Genomic DNA, 24,280 nt, shown 5'->3' on the forward strand with positions numbered 1-24,280 from the left:
GTACGGTGCCTGGTAAAGTAAATCCTTAATAAGATCTTGTTGCAATGAATTATTCCTCTCTCACCCAATCTCAAATGTCAGTTTTAGGGAAGAAGAGGGTATCACTGGAGAGTTGTGTGATAGAACAAAAGCCTACCAACACAAACTGAAAGAAACTTCTGAGGTCTAGAAACCAACAAATGGAATTTTAATAAAACTAACAGCACGTTTCCCAAAACTTTGAGCCACCGGAAGGAACGGTAGGAGTGGCGGGGTGGGCGCATCCCTGGGATACCCATCAGGGTCAGAGGCTTGGGCTTTGGACCATAGGTGAGAGCTGTGTCCCCGGGACAGCAGCCAGAATGAAGCGGCTCAGATTTGAAGGTTTGAGGGGTCAACAAGGTCTCTAGTGAGTCAACAAGCATTTACTAAGTACCCACTATGTGCCAGGCACTGTGTTGAGTGCTGAGGTTACAAAAGAGGCAAAAGACAATTGCTGCTGTCAAGGAGCTCACAGTCTAATGGGGAAGACAATATGCAAAGATCAAAGCCCACTAGGGTCAAGAGGCTGGGACCTGAGGGCGTGGGGGAGGGGAGACTGAGAGGGAAGAAGGATGAGCAGCAAGTTCTATAGGACACGATCAACCAGATCTGGATGGGGGGAGAGGACCAAGTACAAAAATCCTTGGGGAGGAACTCTTTGACTAGGACTGCTCCAGGGTGATATCGAAGCCAGAGATGAACCCAGGCGTGTGGCTGCTGTTGAAGTTGTTCCTCCTGCTTCTCTTTGGTGGCTGGAGCCCCCCTTTGATAAAGCACAAGTGCACATTCCAGGGACACTTGGTTGTCATTCCTTTCTGGAACATCAGAGCTCCCTCAATCATTCTGTCATTTTCCACATAATTACAGGACTTGGAAGAGACCTCAGTGATCAATCATCTAGTCCAACCTCATTTTATAGATGAAAAAACTGAGGCTGCAAAAGAGGAAAAGACTTACCCTGGTCATGCAATTGGGTGATTGCAGAAGCAGCACTAGGAGTTAGGCCTCCTGAACCTCCAATCAAGTTCTTTGTTCATGATAGCTTGCCATTTCTCCTCTTATCCCAGGTCTCTCCCAACAATCACACTCCCATACCCCAACTTCAGCCCCTAGACTTCCACTCTTTCCCTCAACTCATACTCAAATACTATCACTCCAAGCCCAGTCCCTTCCAGAGAGATGACTGAGGTCTAGAGTTACCCACAGAAAACATACATATAACACAATGGTCAAGATGCCCAAAAAGAAGCTCAAAAGCCTGTCAGAGACAGAAGTTCCCTGCCATACACTTTGAGGTCCCTAGACTTGGATGGAGTGGGTTCCCCCAGGAGTTAAATGAACCAGTCTTCAGTTTATCAGAAGTTCAGAATCAAGCTCCTCTTGTTCCACCCCAAGGATGCTCATCACTGTGATTTGAGTGTGAGGCCTAGTCAGGACTCCAAAAACAGTAGGTGAGGCCAGACCCGATGCTCATTACGATGGTCAGGACAAGAAAGAAGACACCAGCAACCCAGACACTATGACTTTCTGTCCGCTGAAGAGCCGGTGCCTCCGTCGGGATCATGTTGGTCACATTCAGCATGTAGCCCAGGGTCCAGCCAATGTCTGTGCCTGCAACCTGGAAGAGACACAGAAAGGGGCTTGGTCAAGGACATCCTGCAGCAAGCACACAAGATACACCCTTAGTCAAGGTGGTTAACTGAAGCTATACACAGCCTGCTTCAGTGGAACTAGTGAGCAGAGGAAATTTACTCAGAGCTCGGGTAATCTGTGCCACTGTTTGCTGCCTGTCCCCAAGTTGGACCTATACCAATGGAATTCCTGTAGGTAATGGATGGACACGGTGGCATGAAAAATAAATGATGCTCATGTTTATTAAAGCCGGTGGGCAGCAAGCCCATGTCCAGGGGTTGACAGTGCCTTGTGACTGCACACATGTGAATGGAGAGCCCCATGGGGATAATAACAGCCCCACCCTGCCCACTTGTGAGGATCCAATAAGGTACTATTTATAAAGTGCTTAGCACAGTGCCTGGCACAAAGTAGGCATCATAGAAATGCTTATTTCTTTAGGGGCTGGATGACAACAAGGAGATTCAGCCTTTTCCTAGAAAGGCGAATGGGTGGGCTGAGGAGTAGGAGCCCTCACCTGTTGGGTAAAGTGGATGTTGCCCCAGGTTCCATCATCAAACTTGTAACCATTGGTCAGGAGGATGAGGATATGTATGGCATTAGTACAGTAGCTGTGCAGCCATTGTTTCTGCTCAGGGTAGCTGGCCTCCACCTGCAGGCCCCATGGTTTGGGGTAGGAGAAAACACCAGGTTCCAGGGCTTCTCTCTCATCACCACCACTGACAACCAGAGGAGCTAGATGTGGCATGAGGAGCAGGGAAGGGGAAGGAGAGCTCCAAGGAACTGAAGCTACTATTGAGAAAGGAAAGCAGGTGGATTTCTGGGAGTCCTCTTAACCTTGGAGCTTCCAGCCCTTCCTGGGGGCCTTTTCTCTCATCATATCCACACTGACTCAAGTGAAAAAGAACATCAAAAGGGAATTTAGTGGCCTTCAAGGTTCTGGAGAAAGAGCTTCAGGTGGGGCAGCTAGGTGGTGCAGTGACTAGAGCTCTGGCCTTGGAGTCAGGAAGACCTGAGTTCAAATCCAGCCTCAGACACTTAACACCTACTAGCTGTGTGACCCTGGGCAAGTCACTTAACCCCAATTGCCTAGGCAAAAAAAAGAAAAGGAAGAGCCTCAGATCAGTTGAGCTAAACTGCTTCTGGGGAACAATGAAGAAAAGAGAACAGAAAAAAATGAGAGACTGAGGTCAGATGTAAAGAGCCTCAACTGTTAAGACTGAAAGATTCAATAGGGATTAGCAAAGGATAGCCCTGTCGTGGACATCAGGAAGAAAAGGAGGGATGAGTAGCAGCTTGGATGAGTTAGGTGCAGACCTGCTGATGCCAAGGAGGAATGGACCAGGCAGGGATGGGGAACCTGCAGCTTCAAGGCCACATGTGGCTTTCTAGGTCCTTTGGTTGGCCTTTTGACTGGGTCCAAATTTTGCAGAACAAATCCTTTTATTAAGGGAATTTGTTCTGTGAAGTTTGGAATTAGTCAAAAGGCTGCACTTGAGAACCTAGAGCTCCAGGTTTCCTACCCTTGGACTAGGCAGACTTCTTACAGGGCTGATGATGTATGAAATTGGCTTTCAAGTCCTAGTCCTAGATATGGATTATGACCTGGAGGCCTGACCATCTTCAAACAATGTTCCCTACTATGTTCAAAGCACTAGGTCAGTTTTCTGGGGAATAGAAGAATAAGACACAGTCCCTGTCCTCATCAACCTTGCAGTATAGTAGAAGAAAGAAGACAGAAATACAGCTAATTCCAATGCACAGCAGAACGTGCTAAGTACATAAGAAAGGCACCAATATATGTAAGTCTTAGTGCCAGATAGTTAAAATAACCGGGGAGCAAATGAGATCTCAGGACTAGTTATTGCCCTGCCCCTAACTAGCTACGGGACTTTGGGTTGAATCACTCAATCTTTTTAAGTTTCAGCACTTAGAAAAGATTTCTCAAATCTTTTCCAACTTTCTATGATAATGGTTCAGTGTGCATTCTGCTCCCAAGGAAAGGTCAGGTCCCAGAAGATGCACTTTGTGAATTTGCCCAGAGGGGCTGCAAGTAGCAGTTCTCACCTGTTTCCAGGGCTTTTGGCAGAATTCCCAAATGGTCGAATTCACAGTGTGCAATGACTGGCCGCCTGTGAGGTTCAAGAAGTGGAAAGTGTAATAGAATCCAGAAAATGCCTGGGAGGAAAAAAAAGTTTTTTCAAAACCCTCTTGCTTCCTGTACATCCTTCCTGTACAAAGTAGACTCCAGGGTCCTGGATGGCCTGAGCCAGAAATTGGGGGATTCCCAAATCCTGGGTCTGGGAACCCAAAGTGAGGCCCTGGATCAGACAAACTCAAAATCTTTCTCCATTATCCTCAATCCTAGTAATTATTGACCTTTCATCCTTGCTTCTTCTGTGCAAGAAAAGTGGCTTCGAGCAATCCTTCAGGATGTGAGGGCTTGTTAAATGGTTACGAGAAAGCTGGGGTGGTTGGCCTCACCAGAGAACTGGGACTGTATGCCTCCAGCATACAGAGGGAGTCTATTCTGTGAACCAAAAACATTGGGATCCAAACACTTCCAAGAGTTACTCTTTTTATAAACTTAGCTGAATTTAGGGCTTCTTCAAACACAGGATTATAGATTTAGAGCTGGAAGGATCCTCAGAGGTCAGCTAGTCTAATCACAGGTGATAAGTAGCAGAGCTGAAAGTACTTAGTGAAAATGGTAGGGTCAAGGTCCAACCTAGCTACCTCCAAGAATGAAAATCCTCTCTTCCTGAATTTCACTTCTTCATAGATCCTTTGCAAGCACCATCGAATTCTCCAAGTGAATGGCCCTGGCTCTAAGCTGGTGAAGACTAGAAGCTTCCTTTCCCTCCCTACAGAATTTTTTTGTTGTCTTCCTTCCTACCTTCCTTCCTTCCTTCCTTTTCTTTCTTTATTCCTCTTCTTTCCTTTTTTCTTTTCCTTCCATCTTCATTCCTTTCTTCCCTCTTTTCTTCTCTCCTCCTCCTCCCTCCTCATCTCTTTCTCTGTCTCTATCTCCCTCCCTCTCTCTTTTTTCCTTTGCTTGTGCTATGAGGAAGTTTGGGGTGGAAGTTGTGGGGAGGGTAAAACTTTGAGAAGGAAGGGAAGGGAGAATCTTACATAGAACTGGCCATGCTTCTGAGGCTGGTAGATACATCAAAGGTACAGTCTTCCCGGCCCTGACAGGCAGAGAAGTTGAAGAGACTATAGACAGCAGCATAACAAGCTTCTGGGTTTCCTAGCCCCTCCACCCTGAGGCTCTGTGCAGAATTAGAGTGTTGGGAGCTCTGGATACAAGGCGTGTCATACAGGTCAGCCAGAGACAGTGTATCCTCGTATCCTCCATGGTAGCATGGGTTCCGGACCACTTCAGAAGGGCTGGTCTGGGGAGAAGGCAGTCACTCCAGATCATTCATTACCTTAATACCTAGATCCCATCTTGATTTAACTTTGATACTCATCCCTGCTCTCCACTGTAATCTAAAGATGAAAATAGAGGTCCCCCTTCCCTTAAAATTTCTCCCTTCTCTGCTTAGTGATGCCTGAAATGTTGACCCCACCCCAGTTTCTGAAACTCACCCTGTGTCCCACACTCCATCCTCTCTTTCTGACCCCTTTCATCTCCCATCCTCATACATACCTGCACCAAACGTGCCAGGAGCCGTTTCTCCAACTGATCCTGTCCATAGCACAGGTAGCTATGTGAGTAGACATTGTAGTCATGCCCATAGAGGCGGAAGGTGGCCTTGGTGCTTGGGTCAACAACAGGGCCAAGTGGAAGGAAGGAGATCTGTGCTGAAGCTCCACCTAGGTCAAGGGCTCCCACCATCTCAGCCATAGGGGGTTGGATCCACTCCCCTGAGAAGGTGTACTGACCCCCCAAACAGCAGTCATTCAGACCCATGTACACCAATGACTCAGACCTCCCAGTCACTTGTGGCTTTGGGCCCCTAGAATCCTCCCCTCCCAATCTCCCAAGGCACCTTCACCAGGGTCTCCAGGACGTAGTTAATGGTGATCCAGCCAAAGGAGGCTTCATCATTCCCTGTCAGAATTTGGGCTCCCTGGAAATTGACAGGGAACTGGCCCAGGACCTTGGTGATTTCTTCAAAGATCCAATCTGCCTGGGAACTATTCTTCAATCTGAAAGTAGTGTGGGGGGTAGAAAGTGAAGTTCTGGATGGCTGCAGACCCCTTCCACAGAAAGATTTGTTTTTTTATCTAAAATTCCCATTTCTGTAGTGCTTTAAGGTTTATAAAGTGTTTTCCTCACAACAATCCTGTCAGGTTAGGGAGTGCTAAGGATGGACCTGAGTTGGGATCCTACCTCTGATACTGACTAGCTATATATTCGTGGGCAAATCCCTTAATTTCTCTGAGCCTTCATATCCTCATCTGTAAACCGAAGATAACAATTACCCCTTCTTCACAAGGTTGTGGTGAGTGAAGATCATATGATATACCATAAGGGAAGTGCTTTGAAAATGCAGTACAAATTCCATCTATTATTATCCCCACTTTACAGATCAGAGTGGGAAACTGGCTTGCCCAAGGTCATACAACTAACTAATAAGTATCAGAGTTAGGATTCAAACCCAGGTGTCTCTTGCCTTCCCATTCTGTATTCTTACTGTACCAGGCTAAGGCTAATCAGCTTACTCTTACTGAATACCCAATTTGAGATGAGTGAACTGCTGTGGCTTCAGTTTTCCCCTTACATAACCACACAGCTATCAGGGGCACACTAGGGAAACAGAGGAACAGAGAGGGGGGCGCTAAGGAATTCAATACGGAATTGGGACAAGGTCCAGAGGAAGCAGCAAGGGAGCCTCCATGTTCCTTCTGCCTTCACCCAGGGGCGAGCCAAGAGCTCAAGAAGCTGACATCTTCCATTCATCATTCATCCTAGGCTCTCTTGAGATTCCCATGCACTCCAGTTCCTGATCTCAAATTCAGCCACTTTTGCTTGCTTTGAGGAGTAGGAGGAAAGGGACTTTTACCCTCTTTACCTACCCTTATGAGATGCCCTTCCATAAATTGAGAGAACCATACTTCTTAAGTCTCCCCAGCCTCACCAATAGATAGATTCTCCCACCCTGCTCCCCACACCCATGCAGAATTCCCAGCAACCTCAGAAGCCTCATTCCTGCTGTGGCCCCAAGAAAAGTAGGAGTCTCCTGGTGCTTGTCTTCTGGAATCAGGGCCAGTGCCTTCTCCATACAAGTCGTCAGGCTCTCCTCAGCCTTTGCTGGGTCATCGCCATAATGAGAAATCCCAGGCCCTGAAAAATAACAATCCTAGAAATTAGGATCTTTACTAGAATTTAACCCTTTATTCCTGCTTTCTGAAAGGGTGATGGTGGACCTCTGCATGTGTTGGCTTCAAAGTTTGAAGTGGGAAAGAAAGATATCCCTGGAGAGCAGACATAGATCACAGGACAAAACAGAGAGTGTGAGATGGAGACTGAGATACAAAGGCAAAAGTATGCAGAGAGAAATTGAAATAGAGAGAGATAGAGGGAAAGTGTATGAGAGAGACAGAGACAATGATAGAGAGGAGAGAGATGGGGGAGGAGGGAAGGAAGGAAGGAGAGAGAGACAGAGTGAGAAACAGAGACATAGGAATAGGGGAATTCAGAGAGAAAATAAGACAAATATAGAGAGAAACTCATAAAAAGAGACAGAGAGAGGGTGTACAGAAAGACAGGTAGGGAGAAACAGAGACAGGCAGAGACCCCTCATGAGGAAGCAGTAGAGGGCATGCCTGTCCTAGCATATCTTGGACTAGACCCTTCCACCCCTGAGATTCTAGGGGTTCATAAAATATCCCTGCAAAGAGTCAGATTATAAACTACTTTGGGTACAGAATCCATACTTTTGGTGCTTGTGTGTGCAGCCAAAACTGACCTTCCACATTGCAGGACAGAGCCTGGCTCACGATGCCGGTGCCATTCTTTTTGTCTCCTGGCCACTTGTAGACGTAGAGAGATGTGTGTGAAGATCCGGCATCGAACACCATCCCATACTGGTGGAGCCATGAGATACAGGTCAGTGATGCTTTGTTAAGGTAACTCACTGGATCTAAAAATACTGATATCTCTCATAGCAGCCCCAAAGATAGACTCTGTGTGTGTGTGTGTGTATGTGTGTGTGTGTGTGTGTGTGTGTGTGTTGGATGGGGATAAAGTAGGATAGGGGAAAATAGGGCAGGGTAGAATATGGCAGGATAGGGCCTACCTTGGCATGTGGAAGCCCGAAGACATCTGAGCCATCCACAAGAAAGAGGATGAGGGCAATGATTCCTGATATTATTGCGGCTCCCAGGAGGAAACTGAAGACCACGTCTCTGTGAGGGCGCCCCATGTTCACTTGAAATCTGGGGGTACAGGAAGCATTGAGGACCCAGCCAAACCTCTTCTCCTGGGGGGTTCAGCCACCCCTATACTCTCCCCAAATAGGACTTGCCCTTCCCAAGCCTTGGATTCTCCCAGAGAATTCCCCCCTCAGCCACTGTTATTCAGGTCAAGCCCTTGTACTACATCCTGAACTTGCAGATTTAGAAGTAACTCTGATGATTTTTTTCTTTAAGGCAATTGGGGTTAAGTGACTTGCCCAGGGTCACACAGCTAGTAAGTGTTATGTGTCTGAGGCCGGATCTGAACTCAGGTCTTCCTGAATCCAGGGCCAGTGCTCTATCCACTGCGCCACCTAGCTGCCCCTCAGAAGTAACTCGGAGAGGACAAATGGGAATCCTCCTACCTTCAGGCTGGTGAATAGACAAGGCTCAGGACTTTATTGCCTGAAATAGAGAATCATCTGTCTTTATTGAGAATCCTTACATCTTATGGACAATTCCAATTCTGCTACCATAGACCCTCAAAAAGTGATATTGCCTTTCTACAACTACAGATAACTCCATCAGACCTTGAGTGTATATTATAATATGGTCTGGAGGTGAAGTTCAAGTTGTCTAGCAGCTATTTGGATCCATGAAGTATTGGTTCACACAGGAATTAGAGCTGGGCAGTGTTTGAGGAAATGTGGTATTATAATGGAAAGAATGCTGAAATTAGTCAGAGAACTGGGTTCAAATTCTGACTCTGCTATTTATCCTGTGTGACCCTTGGGGGAAACTCCTTTCCCTCTCTGAGCCTCATTTTCCTCATTTGCAAAATTAGGGGGTTGAATTAGATAGTCTCCAAGGTCCTTTCCAAGCTTTAACATTCTATAATTCTTTTTCCTTAAGGATCCAGGTACAGAAATGCAGAGAAACTTGATAGAAATGCAGAGAAACTCAAATTCTCTGCACTGTTGACAAATAAGGAGCTACAAAGTTCTGGTCTTCAGAAAAAAAGTCAATTGTCATTACTACAACCTAAAGCGTTTTCTGGTTGGCTTGTTATTGAGTACGTCCTTCCCTCAACTTTCCTGTATCTCAGGTTCCCAATCAGTAAAATGGCAATGATAATCCCTGTCCTGATTCCTTCTTTGGGCATTGTGAAAGGGTAAGGGGATGATGAAACTCTGTAGATATATTGACTTCAGAGCTTGAGGTCAGTCAGTCAAAAAGCATTTATTAAGTACCTACTATTTTCTATGCAATGAAAGACAAAAGACAGCCCACACTTTGAAGGACCTCACAGTCTAGTGGGGAAGTGAACATGCAAACAACTGTGTACACTGAAGAGAGCAAATTGGGAGTAATGTCAGAGGGAAAGCAAGTGTTAAGGGGGATCAGTAAAGGCTTCTTGCAGAAGGCAGGACTTTAGCTGAGATTTGAAGGAAGCCAGGAGGTGAAGATGAGGAGGGAGGGAATTCCAAGAATGGGGAACTGCTGGGGAAAACACCTAGAGTAGGGGAACAGCAGAGAGATTTGTATCACTAGATCACTGAATACATGAAGGAGAGTACAATGTAAGAAGAATGGAATGAGGCCAGGTTATCACAAAGGGATTTAAAAGCCAAACAGAAGGGGGGGAAGAAGGATTACTCCTGAAGGGTGGAAAGAGATCACAGAGAAACAAACTGAGACAAAGTAAGATGGAGATAAAGAGACAGGGACAGAAGGATGGCGAGAGAAACTGAAATAGAGATGGGGGATGTATGTTTGTGTGTAGTGTGTAAGAAAGACACACACACACACACAAAGAAACAGATAGACAGGGACTCAGAGACACAGTGAAAGAGAGGAGAGTACAGAGTGTGAGAGAGAAAAAGAGAAACACAGGGGGACCAAGAAAAATTTAAGAAAGAGGGAGAGAAAATAGGAGGTACAGAGAGATGCTGAGAAAGCATGAGATGGAGGCAGAGAGACAGAGAGACAGAGCCAGAAAGTTGTGAAGACAAAGATGCTGGGGGGTGGGGGGATGGATGGAGCCAAAAGATATAGACAGAATGATAGGAAGAGGAGAGTGCAGAAAGAGAAATTGATACAGAAAAGGAAACAGGGAAAAATTCAGAGATTAAATGGGAAAGATCTCCGGAAGAATGAAAGACCTGTAATATAAGTTATTTTCTAATTTCATACCTTTCTAATCAAAATTTCCTTTTTTGTTTTTAGAAGGCAATTGGGGTTAAGTGGCTTGCCCAGGGTCATAAAGCTATTAAGAGTCTAAGGCACAGTTTGAACTCAGGTCTTCCTGACTCCGGGGCTGGTGCTGTATCCACTGCACCACCTAACTGCTCTGAAATTTACTCTTAAATGGCTGTTGTTCCTTAGGGATTTCTAAAACTTCCTTCTCTCTAACCTGTAGTTTTGGGGAGAAATTTTGTTCCATTTCAATTCATCTTGCTTCCCTGGAATCACTGAACTTGGTATTTTATACATGGCTTTTCCTGGTATGATGGTTGTGTGATTTTGGTTTTTTGGTTAGGCTTATGATTTCATTGGTCAAACTTCCATTATGAAAACACCCTCCATCAATGCAGATGTGCACAACTCCTCGGTCATTTCTAGTTTTAGAAAGTCACCTGGGGCCCTGAGAGGTTAGATAATTTGCTGGTGCTCACGGGGTTAGTACATACCAGAGACAGACCTGGAGCCCAAGTGTGGCAAACTGCAAGGTCAGTTCCTCTATCTACTCTGATGCCATGATGCCTGTAATTATTGGATGGAGTCTCTACTGGGGTCCTCAGAAATGTGGATTTTATTGTCACTCTGAAAAGTAGCACAGAGTTTGACTTGTATTGACTTCTACCTCAGGGAAAAATTCAGGACTCAGGAAGATTCAAGTCTCAACTTGCCTAGGCTGCCGGCCTTACGGTAAGGGGCTGAGTAGACAGAGTTCGAATGCGAAGCAGAGAGAAGACTGGACCCAGGCAAGCTGGCTTTGGACTTTGTGTCTCTCTGTCTCCTCCCTCTATCGGGACGTCATAGAAGGCTGAAGCAGCTTGTTTTCTATGTTGCAATCAGAAATGAAATTTTAGACTCCTTATTTCTAAGAAATTCAACTTCCACTCATTCTCTTGGCTCATGGACACTGTTGCTGCACATTTCTAAGGTGGAAAAAAAAAGGCAATATTCCAACTCCATTTCCTTGCTTTTTAAAATAGCTAATGACCCAAAAAGTGGTTGTTCTTTATTTCTTTTACTTTCACGTAGTACCTGGGGCACATTATCATCTGTGCCCTTCTTAAAGATCTCCAAGAGAAGAAGCCCCCAGGTTTTCCTCAATTATGCATTCAAAGTTTTATCCCCTAGTGAGCTGGAAAGTCTTTCCGTGATTATAATTGAAATTTCTGATAAACATCGGTCTCTAGCTTGGGTTCTCTGTGAATATGGAGGACAACTGGTGAAAAGTCCTCCTCCACTACTTCATAGATAGGAAGATAGACATCCTCAGCCTTCTAGTCTCCTATCTTTAGGGCTGGAAACAATCTGTGATTTCATTGGCATAGGGAACCCCCCACAAGGAAAAATCTCTCTGTTGATGCAAGTTGGCACCCTTTCTGCAACTTGTCTTGGAGACCTGCTTAGGGCACAGTTAGACTAAGTGATGGCTCAGGGTCACCCAATCAGCATGTGCCCAAGGCAAGACTTGAACCCAGATCTTCCCGACTCCGACACCAGCTGTTTATTCACTACACCATGCTGCCTTTCTGCTGGTTCCTTTCATTTGTTATTTTCTGAACATGATTTCATCCATGCCTCCCTTCTTGGCATCCCCTACGTTATTTCTAAACCAGCTCCAGGCCATGCTTCTGCCTCATTCTGGGTTACAGCATTCCCAGCTTCCCAGAGTTTCTGCAAAACAAACCTCTCCCCATTCTCAGCCTAGCTGGAGGCAGGGAATCCAGAGTCTCTGGGGTTCATTTCCCCTGAGCCAAACCATGTAGGAAATCAGAGAAGAGCCCACCCTGATGCAGGTTTTCATCCCCTCACTCCTGAACTACTGTATTACAAATAGCCTTTCGGACCCGCTGCCTCAAATCTCTCCCCACTCCAATCCAACCTCTCCTCAGCTGCCGCATCATTCCACTGCTCACTGAGCTGCTGTGGCTCCCAATTACCTCTGGGATCACGATCCTATCTGGCATTTTAAAGTCTTCATAACTCAGTCCCATCTCACCATTCCGTGATTCCTACACTTTACTTCCCTCCGTTTTTTATGATACAGCAGCACCCGCTTTCCCCATGTTCCTTACACACGACGCATCACCTCCCAGCCCCTGCGACTTTTCGAAATGACTGTTCTCTGTGCCTGGCAAGCTTCCCCTCCTTACTTGTGTCTTTGGGCTTTGCTGGCTCCCTTCTAGAATCAGCTCAGATCCCATCTTCACCTGCAGGAGGCCTTTCCCCTTTCCTATCCCTCCTTTCCCCTCCGCAGTGCTTTCCCTGGTGACTATCAGCCATCTGATCTGTATATACCTTGTATGTAGGTAGTTGTTTGCATTGTTTCCCATCATTCCTAGAGGGCAGGGATTGTTTTTGCTTTTCTTGGAAGCCTCAGTGCCTAACACAATGCCAGGCACTTAGAAAGGGCTTAATAAAATAGTTATTGATGACAGTTGGCTGGCGGGAAAGGTGGGTTGGAGTGGCTATTTCCTTCTGCTGTTCTGTCTCCTGCTTAATCTCCAGTCTTGTCTGACCAAGTGCCTGCCATCCTGGGCTGTGTGTGTCTCTAGCCTGATCCCCAGCCTCCTCTAGGAAGAGGTGAGGTCCCTTTTACCGAACGATTAACCCGGTCATAACCTTCAAATCCTGGTGATTCTGAACCCAGTAGGTCATCCTCCAAACCCCATTCACCATCTCCCACCACCCAACTGCTTATTTCCTTCCACCCCAGAGACCCAAATACCACCCACCCTTGTACTGTACCCCTGGAGTGCCTGTTACATAGGCAGCAAACTTGCCTTTATCTTAAATCTTTTCCTCTCTCTCTTCTTCCATCTTCTGCCAGTAAGAGAGCCCTGGCTTCCCTTCTGATGACACAGTCTCCCTAGAAACCCTTACCAGTACGACTACACTTTCACTTATTCCCCTCAGCTCCCTGGTCGAAGTGGGAGAATTGGAATACCCCTTGCTCCCCACTGCCACTTCTAGGTTCTCCTCCTACCTCCGTTACTCTGTTACTCTGTAGACTCTCCTTCTTTGATGTCCCTACAATCCACATATTCCACCCAATTAAAATGCTGGTAGTTGTTGTCTACACTCCTCGGCAACAATCCCCTTCCTTCCTCAAGCAGTTCAGTACCTGGCTCACTCAACTCCTGCCCTCATACTAGGGTACTTCAACCTACATATTGACTCTCCCTCAAACACTCTAACTTCTCAGTTCTTCAGCTACTCATTTCCCCTGACTTACTCCTCCACAACACTTCGGCAACATGAATGTCTTTGAGGTTGCCATCATTCCCACAAGAACCACTTCCAAGTTCAAGAACTGTGAAGTTCCCTGATCTGATCACTAACTCCGACTTTCCACCTCTCTCTGTCTTTTCCTACTAAACCCCTTCTCCTTCCACTCTGTGGCCTCCAATACCTCAACTTCAGTTCTCTCCTCAGGTATTACCCTTACCACTCTCTTCTCCTTTCCCCATCTTGACCCCTTGGTAAAACAATTTAACTCAACTCAACACTGCTGTCTTCTCTTGAATCCCTGGCCCTGCTATGATATCAAAGAGTGTACTCTGCTAAGCCTCAGCCTTGGAATACTCCCAACATATACTGCCTTCACTCCTATGCATGTGCTACTGAACAAAGAGGGAGGGGGATAGCACGCAATCATCATTCTAATTAGGTCCACTCAAAATTGGTTTTATGCAACCTCAACTAGATCCTGGCTGATGCTAGACAATCCCTCTGCACTTTCCTTATCAACTCACCACCCCACTTTTGACAGCAACTCTTCTACATCTTTTTATTCCTCTTCAAACTTCTCATGGTCCCTTCACCCCATACCCTCTCAACTGAGAATTTTGCCTCATATTTTAACTGAAAAAATTGAGAGCATTCATCCAGGGCTCTCTTTTCTCCCCTTCCTCCTTATCTAATGTGCCTTCTATGCCCTCTGCCGCTATCTCCTCCTTCCCCCTTGTCTCACACAAAGAGGTGGCTCTATGTTTTGTCAAAACAAACCACTCTACCTGTACAAGCAATTCCATTCCATCCTCTCTCTTCTAACAGATTGCCTCCTCTGTCATCCCCACTCTATTACTGACCTTCAACCTCTCCCTATCCACTGGTTCTTTCCCTACTGTTTACAAATATGCTCATATCTCCCTCTTCCTCAAAAAATCCTCATTTGATCCTTCCCTCCCTACTATCTTCCTAGATCTCTTCTGCCCATTATGGCTAAACCCCTTGAGAAGGCCATCTACAAAAAGGTGCCTTCACTCCCTCTCTTCTCATTCTCTCCTTAACTCCTGTTTTCTGCAAAGTTACCAATGATTTTCTAATTGCCAAATCCAGTTGTCTTTTTGAAATCCTCATTCTTCTTGACCTTTCATCACCCTTTGACACTGTTGATCGCTGTCTTCTCCCTAGGGTTTTGAAACACCTGGTTCTCCTGGTTCCCCTACATTTCTGAGTTGTTGCTTTTCATACTCCTTTGCTGGATCCTTATCCAAGTCATGCTTACTAATCAGGGTCCCACAGGGCTCTGTCCTGGACCCTCTTCTCCCTATTACTTCACTTGGTAATTTCATCAATTCCCAAAGATTCAACAACCGTTTCTATGCTAATGATTCTCAGATGTACCTATCCTGCCCCAACCTCTCTGCTGACCTCCATTCTGGCATCTCCAACTGCCTTTCAGATGTCTTAAACTAGATGTCCAGCAGACATCTTAAATTCAACATGTCTAAAACTTTATTTCTTCATTATCTTTCCCCCTAAATTCTTCCCACTTCTAAACTTCCCTGTGACTGCCAAGGGAACCATTATCTATCTTCTCAGTCTCCAAATCTAGGTATCATCCTCAACTCCTCACTCTCATCCTCCATATTCAATCTATTTCCAAGGCCTATCAATTTCATCTCAGCAATATCTCTTGAATACACCCTGTTCTCAGCTCTGGTTCAGGCCCTCATGACCTCACACCTGGACTATTACAATAACTTGCAGGTTGTCTCCCTGTCACAAGTCTCTCTCCACTGTAGTCCATTCTCCATTCTCAACTACTAAAGTAATTTTCCTAAAGCACCAATCCAGTCATGCCATCTCCCACCCTCAACTCAATAAACTCCCATGGCTCCCTATCACCTCCAGGATCAAATATAAAATCCACTATTTGGCTTTCAAAGACCTACATACACCTGCACCTTCACCACCACCTTTCCAGACATCTTACATCTTCCCTTCCATCACATACTCTGATTCAGTGACACTGACCTCCTGGCTATTCCACGAACAAGACATTCTGCCTCTCAGCTTTGGGCATTTTTCCCAGCTGTTCCCCACTCCTGGAACACTCCCCTTTCTCTGCTCTACCTAGTCACCTCCCTGGCTTCCTTTAAATCCCAACTAAAGTCCCATCTTCTACAGGAAGCCTTTTCCAATTCCTCTTAATGTAGTGCCTTCCCTCATTATTTATTTCCTATTTATCTTGTTTGTTTCCCTCATTTATGCCTGTTGTTTCCCTCATTTGATTGTGGACTCCTCAAGGACAGGGACTGTCCTTGTCTCTTTATATCTTAGGTGCTTCTTAAATGCTAATGGTTTGACTGACTGACTGGCTGGCTGAGGGGCAGCCAGTTTGGGTTCTGTCCCCTAAGAGATATAGCTAAGACCAGCCAGCCTTGAACTCACAGAAAGCCTGGCTGGCCAGTCAGAGGCTCTAGGGAAGTCTTTAGATTCAGCCCCTGGTATGGCCCCCTCATATTTCACCCTCTCTGGCTGTGTACTTCTGGGAGCAATATTTCTTTCCATGGCTTCCATTAAACCATCCCTATTCCAGAGGGTTTGACATAGCCCTGAGTCAGCACCCAGGGCTTCAGGCCCAGCTGGGGATCCAGGAGACACAGACCTTTCTTCCTCATGTGTCATATTTCAACTGAACACTAGACAGTATAATAAGAAAACAGCCTATTAAGATTCTGGTGTTAAGAATAATCCTGTTATAATATTGGTGTCCAGGAGTCAGGGATACAGAATGTTGATGAAAGGCTGCATGCAAGCAGTGCATGGAGAGCTATCCTCAAAGCCAAGAAGACCTGGGTTCAAGTCCTGCCCCTGACACATATGTATCTCTGCTCTGTGATTTATAATCTTATAGAGTGGCCTGGGGCCCTGAAAAGTTAAATGACTTGCCCAAGGTCAGATAAATGTCAGAATGTGGAATTTGAATTCAAGTATTTATTCCTAACTCAGAGTCACAAGCCCCACTGCCACTAAGGGGCCAGGGGTAACCCTGTCATAATGCTGGAGTGAGGGAATTTCATTTATTTACTTATTTTTTTAGGTCTCAATCTATGATATCATCAATCCAAGGATCTACCAAAGTGGAAACTCCTTGAACCAAGGCAAAGTGTCAGATCCTAGGTATCTTATTGACTTAGAGAGTTACCTAGAATACTGAGAGGTGGTGACTTGCCATGAGCTAGCAGGAGTCAAAGACAGCACTTTACCTAGTTCTCCTCAACTCTGAGGCTGGCCCTCTATCCACTAAGCCACACTACCTCTTATGGTGTCTAAAATAACTCTGTTATGGGGTTTGGGGGTCAAGGAAGGGAGAAGTGTCCAGGATGGCGCTTGCACTCCAGGCTTCCTGTGCAGAGGAATGTGCATCATCGTGTAGTAGTACTAATAGTCAGCATTTATATAGCACTTCCTGTGGAAAGGGCAGCTAGATAGATCAGTGGAAAGAACTCTGGGTCTGAAGTCAGGAAGACTTGAGTTCAAATCTGGCCTCAGATACCCACTAGTTGTATGACCCTGGGCAAGTCACTTAACCTGTTTGCCTTAATCCCCTGAAGAAGGAAATGGTGGGGCACTAGAGTCACTTAAACCCAACTGCAACCCCCACCCCGCCCAAGAGAGAAAAAAGGAAATGGCAGACCACTCTAGTATCAGTTGCCAAGAAAACCCCATGGACAGTATTGACACCTGAACAACAATAACATGTGCCAGACACTGCAAAGCACTTGACAATTATTATCTCATTTGTCTCATTACCATCGCATATCTTATTATCTCATGATCTCATTAGATCGTCACAACTTTTGGGCGTTATTATTATCTCCATTTTACAAATGGGGAAACTGAGGAAAACAGTGGCTTCCTGACTCCAGGTCAGGGTCTCTGTGTGCTAGCTAGCTGCCTCTGAGGGTAGATATGGTTTGAAAATGACTAGATGGCAGCCGAGGTCCCTTCCAGCTCTAGAGCTATAAAATGACTTATTTCTCATCAGGAAGACAGAATTTCACCATCATTTTCAGCCAAGAGTCTTTCTCATTGTCTATCACCTTAATAGGCAGGCTAGTGTTGACAAGGGCCACATTGTGCCCTCTGGAGCAGTGACCTGACCTTTAAAAGTTGCCTGGAGAATCCAGATTACAGTTTCTTTATCTCACCAGTAAACAAGAAGTCACTAGCAATTTGGGAATCTGTTCTGCTTAACTGTGCATATTTTTAACAAAAGTTGTTTTGTTTTTGTTTTTGTTTTTGTTTTGCCCAGTGGGGCAGAATAAGATAGAGAGAAAATAAATTTTTGGCAATTGAAAATTTTTTTAATTAAATTTTAAAAATTAAACCATTGACAGAAGATACATCCCTAGGTCAACATTGATATTTGTAGAAGGTTTGGCTACCTTGGGTCCAGAAAACCACCACTGCTACCCCCAAACAATCAGCATTTAAAGTGTTTATTTAAATGTTGAAGAAAAAGCATCAAAACTTAAGCAGTACTCTGGGTTTAGGTATTAGTCTGTCAGAAAGTTTTATTCAATTTACATTAACCTGTATCTAAGCCATTTCTAGTTTGGAGAAAGAAAGATGTCCAAACTAACTGAGTCCTCCCAATCCTTCAAATGAGTGCAATAATTTTACCAAATAAAGTTACTCTAATTTCGGGTACTGCCATGATCAAGTTACATCTCTGGAGAGATGGAAATCCAGTTTGAGAGCTGCCACTGAGCAGGTCTGTTTGCTGGGAATCCTTTGGGTCAGAGTTTCTTAATCTATTTTACATTGGGGATCCCTCCGACAGTCTGAGGAAGTTTATAGACCGTTTTAAAATGTTTAACATGAAATATGTAGGATGACAAAGGAAACCAATTATATTGAAATAAAGATGTAATTCTTATGCAGGTTTACTGAACGCCCCACCATCACCACCACCTCTGCTGCCCCAAAATCGCTGCTGCCCCAACATCGATCCATGAAGTCCTTGCTTTGGAAGGTAGTAGGTAAGGGGTGGCCTTCAGGTTAAATAAGAGTCCCTACAGATTCACTAAATGCGCAGGCCCATCCTGACACGTACTTCTCTACAAATTTTTTGAATAATCTATAAAGACCCCTTTGTAGGATGTAGCCTAGAATCTGTTGTGACAAGCCTGTTTAATTTTTCTAAAGTGGTTAAGTGAACCAGGCCTATCTCATACAGTTATTGGGGGAAAATTGATTTACAAACCTTAAAGTGCCCCGCAGATGTGAATTGTTATGATTATTATAATTGTTGTTGTTGTTGGTCATTCCTCAGTCTTCTCCGACTCTTCCTGACCCCATTTGGGGTTTTCATGGCAGAGACACTGGAGTAGTTTGCCGTTTCCTTCTCCAGCTCATTTTACAGACAAGGAAACTGAGGCAAACAGGGTTAAGTGACTTGCCCAGAGTCACACAGCTAGTAAGTGGATTTGAATTCATGAAGAGGAGGCTTCCTGACCCATCATTCCATCCACTGCACCATCTTGCTGCCCTAATTATTTTAACATATTTTCTCAGATTTGCTATCAGAAATGCCATCCCCAAGAGACATGAAAATGCTTCCAAACATTAGCGTATCTTAAATAAAAACAATCTTGATGTAGTTTCTAAAATAACCTGATCTAAATTGTATAATGAAGTTCAATTCAGTCCAGCAAAAGGTATCAAACATCTACTGTGTCCAAGGTGTAATGCTTAGTACTGGGGGAGACTCAAAGTCTAGATATAGACAGCCCCTCTTGTCTTCCCAGAACAGGGACTTGACACATGCACAACCACATTTCAAAATCATACATGGTAACTATACATGAGAGAGGTATGAAGTGCTATGTGAGGTCTGAGGAGGATTAAATAATTTCACACTGTAATCAGGGAAGGCCTCATGGAGGAGGTGGCCCACGAAGGATGGGTAGGTGCTCCATAGGGGAAAGCAGAAGGGGGAGGCAAAGAGTGCAGGCAGAGAGAGACTGGATTGTATCGGAGAGGGAAGGGTACGAGGTGACAGGGTGTGTTTGAGGGAGAGTGAGTGCTCTAGGCTGGCTAAAACATGAAGTCTGTGGAGGGAAATCGTGTGAGAAAAGGCTTGAAAAATAGGTTACTGCCAGATTGAATATCAAGCAAAACAAACGAAACTTTACCTAATAGGACTGCAAGATATTGGAGTCAAACTAAATGATATCTAGCTGGCACAGTGGATAGAACATTGGACCTGGAGTCAGGTCCACCTGAGTGCAAATCTAGACTCAGTCACTTACTAGCCCTATGACAAGAAGCAACTCACTTAACCTTTGCCTACCTCAGTTTTCTCATCTGTAAAGTGGGGATGATAATAGCACTTACCTCCCAGAATTGTTGTGAGTATTAAATGAGATAATATTTGCAAACCTTAAGACACTATGTAAATGCTAGTTATTTTTATTAAGTCATATGAATGTTCACAGAGATCAGCTAAAGACTTGGGAGGGAGGCCCCTCAGGGAATGACATTAGCTGACATTTATATAGCACTTTAAAGTTTGAAAAACATTTTACTTATACTATCTGTTTCAACCTCATAGCAGCTAGGAATTATTATCCCCATTTTACAGATGAGGAAACTGTGACCCCCAAAAAGGCAATCTTGATAGTATTGTCAAAGGTGGGACTTGAACTCTTTTTGACTTTAAGGTTCAGCACTCTATATACGGTGTTCCATAGTCCCTGGCCATGAGTTGGGTGGGAATACTGCAACAGGAAGGATTTGGGGGGAAGAGAGATTGAAGTTAGAAACTTCTAATCTCTACTCAGCCTGATTCTTCAATTCTAGCGACCCAAACACCATCTTCTTCCATGGCCGTCCTCAATCCCCAAGATATCAGAGCACTTGGGGTGGCTGGATCCCAATGAGTTCAGTCAACCCAGGTATGCACCTTTGATATCTCTGCCCTTCTTGGATGAACTTCATTTACTGATCCCCCCCCCCCTCACCCCAGTCAAGGCTGCCAATGGGTGGGAGAGGGGGAGGGGTAAAAGTTCTAGGCCTGTGAAATTCTGGGCATTCTGAGAGCTACATCAAAGGACTGTGGGCTTAGGATGGGACTGAAGGTGGTAAACGGATGTGGAAGAACAATCAACTTAAAGGGTAGTTTCCCAGCCTCTCTTGGGGCTGAGCAGATGAACTTTTTCATCTGGTTCCCCTCTGCCTTTCACTTGGCCACCCTAGAACATACCAGGACTCTTGGTACTGACTTTATCTCTCTCTTTCCTTACTTTACCTGGAGAGATGAGAGCAGTGCATGTCTTTTCCTTTACCCATCCTAATCTTCTGCCTACCTCAGATCTATACTAGTTCTGCCTACTAGCACCTGCTGGTTTCATTTGCCCCCCACTCCCACCTCACAGAATGCATGACTTCCATAGTACCTCTTCTAGGCAGCCAGCCCTCAGCCCCTGGAAGGTGCTACTAGCAGCTGGCCGTGCATGGACTCCTGCTTTGAGAACCAAGTACCGCTGGTATACTCTTGCTTATCTGGAAGGAATGGGAAAGGGGATGGGGTTTGAAAAGGACTGGATTGGGGGTGGGGAGAGCAAGGGAAAGGGTGAATCCTCTTGTGAAGACCTGTGCTTCCCAGCTCAGGTCTAGGTGTCCAGCTATCTGTCTATCTGTACTGTCTGTCCATTTTTACCAGTGCAAGGTGGGGTCAGCGGCTATTATAGCCCAACCATATGCCATATCTCTGAGCTAGCAACAAGGGATGGGGATCTAAGGTGACAGATCTTCCTTAAGACAACCAGGAAAGGTACAGTCTGGAAACATCAGGAGACAACCCTAAACCCAGCCTGGGCTTTATCCTTTGCCCCCTCCCCCAAATCTATGCAGGGCTTCTGTGCCCACTGGAGTCAAAATAATGCCATTCCTCCCTGCCTGGCACCTGCCCTCCCTGTTGCCTTCAGGTCCACCCCAAACCCCCCTCCTACCCCTGCTTACCTGGACTAGGCTGTGTGGGAGAGGCCAGAGGGTTTCATAGGAACTTGGAGGAGAACATGTTTGTCAGGCAGGGCACCTGGTCTAGGACAGGACCTGGGACTGGATGGCTCCTTTATCAGCTACGCAGCTCACTCTGATCCCAGTCATCAGTCTCCTCCAGTTTCCTCCCCTCCCCTCCACCTCTCCGGGCCAATCACCTTTCCAGTAGCAGAGGCCCAGCCAGAGTGGAGGCCCAGCCCTCACAGAACACCAGTGGCCTGGACTCACCCTTCACATGGCTATTTACTCAACCAAGCCCTCCCCTTGTGCCCAGGTTTGGGCCCAGCATTAACCCCAGGTGTGCCAGGATATGGAGGCGAGAGTGGGGGGAGAGACTGATCCCTGGAGAAATTGCAACCTAGAGGAGGTTGAGGATGCGCCCTGGAAGGTAGGTAGGGTGGGAATTATCATCCAAGAACTGCTCTCAATCAGGCAGTGGGGCATACTGGAAAACAGCCGTGGATTTGGATTAGAGGGCCTGGGTTCAAATCCTAACTATGCTATTCTGTTACTTTGAGCAAATCATTTAATCTCTCTAGGCCTTAAATTTTCTCATCTATAAAATGAGGTATTGGACTAGATTCAACTTGGAATTTTGTAAATTCCCCAGCCCTTCTACCTCCTTTAATCTATCACTCCTCCCTTCCCTCAAGGCCATATCGGTCTGGATCTCTACCTTTCAAAGTATCCACTGGCTAATCTGAGAAACTAATACAAATTCATGTGCTAAAGGAAGTGGGCTCAAGATTCAGCCCCCCCCCTCACCCCCCCATTCCCTTTCCTTCCCTTCCCCCTCCTCCTCCCCTAGGTGAGAATGGACTTGAAGCTCTGGGATAGCGTCGACTCCCCAGAGGCCAGTGACCCGAGGAGGTGCTGGAGGTGCCTTTAGACTTCAGCTGAATCTTGTTGGTAATCTTGTTTGCTGTTCTTACCAAATTGAAGGCAGATCCTTTGTAATCTCCCCTCCACCCTGAGCCCCTGCCTCCCCATCCCTCCCTCCTCCTCTGGAGCCTGAGAGCCGGTACTTAGCAAAGGTAAGCATTCTCTTGGCCACAGTGACTGTTATGGTCACAGCAGGGGTAAATCGGTTGGTTGGAATCTGGGGGCCTGGCTTCAGGTCCAGGGAAGTCATTGCTCCATTTCCTGAGTCCCCTCTCCAACCAAGAGACCCCCCATCACGGTCCCTTGTACCCATCTCAGACACCAGGTGAGGCTGAAGAAAGCTGGGCAGTTCCACCCCCTTCTCTGCCAGACCCTTCATCTTCCCAGAAGCCAGGACTCCAGGGGCTGGAAGCAAGCAGAGGAATTGGAATCCCAGGAAAGAAAGTTTAGGGCTATTTTCTCTGTGATTGTGAAAACAAAGTCATCAGAAATGAAGATCCCTTCTCTATGCATGTGTATATGCTTATGCTCAGAGCCTAACCCATACAGGAACACTCATTCATTCCCCCACCAGAGGACCCAAGAGGGAGGCTTTTATATGTTTTACCCAGCACCAACACAGAGCCCACCTACTGGATCCTCCTGGGAGAGCTGGGGACCATAATCTGAGTGTCAACTTTGTTGTTGTTATTCAGGTGTGTCTGATTCTTTATGATCCCATTGGGGTTTTCCTGGCAGAGATACTGGAGTGGTTTGCCATTTCCTTCTCCATCTCATTTTACAGATGAGGAAACTGAGGCAAACAATGTTAAGTGACTTACCCAGGGTCACACAGCTAGTAAATTTCTGAGGCCAGATTTAAACTCAGGAAGAGAAGTCTTCCTGGCTCCAGACCCAGTGCTCTGCCCACTGCACACCTCCCTGTCCCTACCTGGTGAGTAAAATGGAGACTTCTATCCCTGTCCTCCCTCCCTTTCAAGGTTGTGGGCTGTTATCTCCCAATGCCTTTCCCCACCCCCCCCATTTTTTTCTCCCTAGCCTTTTCTTTTTTCTTTATCCCTCTTCTTGTTCCCCTCTTCAGGGGGGTCCCACCCTGGCCTCTTCTCTCTCATTCCCAGTGCCTGACTCTTGAGACTCAGGATGAGAAAAATATCACATATTTCTGACATGGGAAACTTGGAGTGCTTCAGAGGGAAGGGAAAGAATTGGAGGATCATAGGAACCTTTTAGAAGTCAAGCCCAATCCCCTCACTTTATAGATGAGGCCTAACGAAATCACCCGTCCCAAGTCACACAACTAGTAGAGAAACTCCAGTAGCAAAACAGGATTCGAACCTAGGTCCACACTGCAGCTCATTCTATGGAAGGGAGGGAAGAAGACTTGAGGGAACCATCACACACACACACACACACACACACACACACATACACACATACACACACACACACACACACACACACAACACACACACACATTTGGTTCCATCAAAATCCTTGGGTTCATCCTCCATGGGGGCTGAGTGCATTCTTCACAGAACTCAGTATAGGCTGCATCATGGTGGGTTTGTCTCTGGCCTAGGCTTTAAACTCTAGGCTGACTCAGGGTACTGGGCTCTGAGTTAAGCTCTGAACTCTGGGCTAGGCTGGGCTAGGCTGAACCAGGAGATAACTGCTGGAAGCAAAGGGTCGTAAATTTAATTTGATTTACACATTTTCCCTGACTGGGGACAGAATCATCATCCTCAATTAGGAATAATTCTGACACCATCCAGTCTTGGACATAAACTGGAGTGGGGGGCGAGGGAGGAGAGGAAAAAGGGAAAGGGGAGAGAAAAGGAAGAGAGGTGAGGAGAGGAGAGAAGAGAAG

General features: G+C 45.8%; 1 protein-coding gene across 1 annotated transcript; it reads right to left on the reverse strand.

Annotated features, from left to right (window-relative positions):
• Positions 1 to 164: 164 nt before the first annotated feature.
• ENTPD8 (ectonucleoside triphosphate diphosphohydrolase 8) lies at positions 165 to 21,629 on the reverse strand. The gene is given in 11 exon segments (XM_020981792.2): positions 165 to 1,639; positions 2,171 to 2,305; positions 3,721 to 3,831; positions 4,786 to 4,820; positions 4,823 to 5,048; positions 5,306 to 5,536; positions 5,649 to 5,808; positions 6,796 to 6,946; positions 7,572 to 7,689; positions 7,902 to 8,040; positions 21,493 to 21,629. Coding segments are annotated over 10 exon segments (1,485 nt in total). The 5' UTR covers positions 8,028 to 8,040; positions 21,493 to 21,629; the 3' UTR covers positions 165 to 1,447.
• Between the last annotated feature and the right edge of the window lie 2,651 nt (positions 21,630 to 24,280).

The sequence above is a fragment of the Phascolarctos cinereus genome, unplaced genomic scaffold, assembly GCF_003287225.1.
Source record: "Phascolarctos cinereus isolate Bilbo 61053 unplaced genomic scaffold, phaCin_HiC Scaffold_2;HRSCAF=192, whole genome shotgun sequence".
Taxonomy (NCBI): Eukaryota; Metazoa; Chordata; class Mammalia; order Diprotodontia; family Phascolarctidae; genus Phascolarctos; species Phascolarctos cinereus.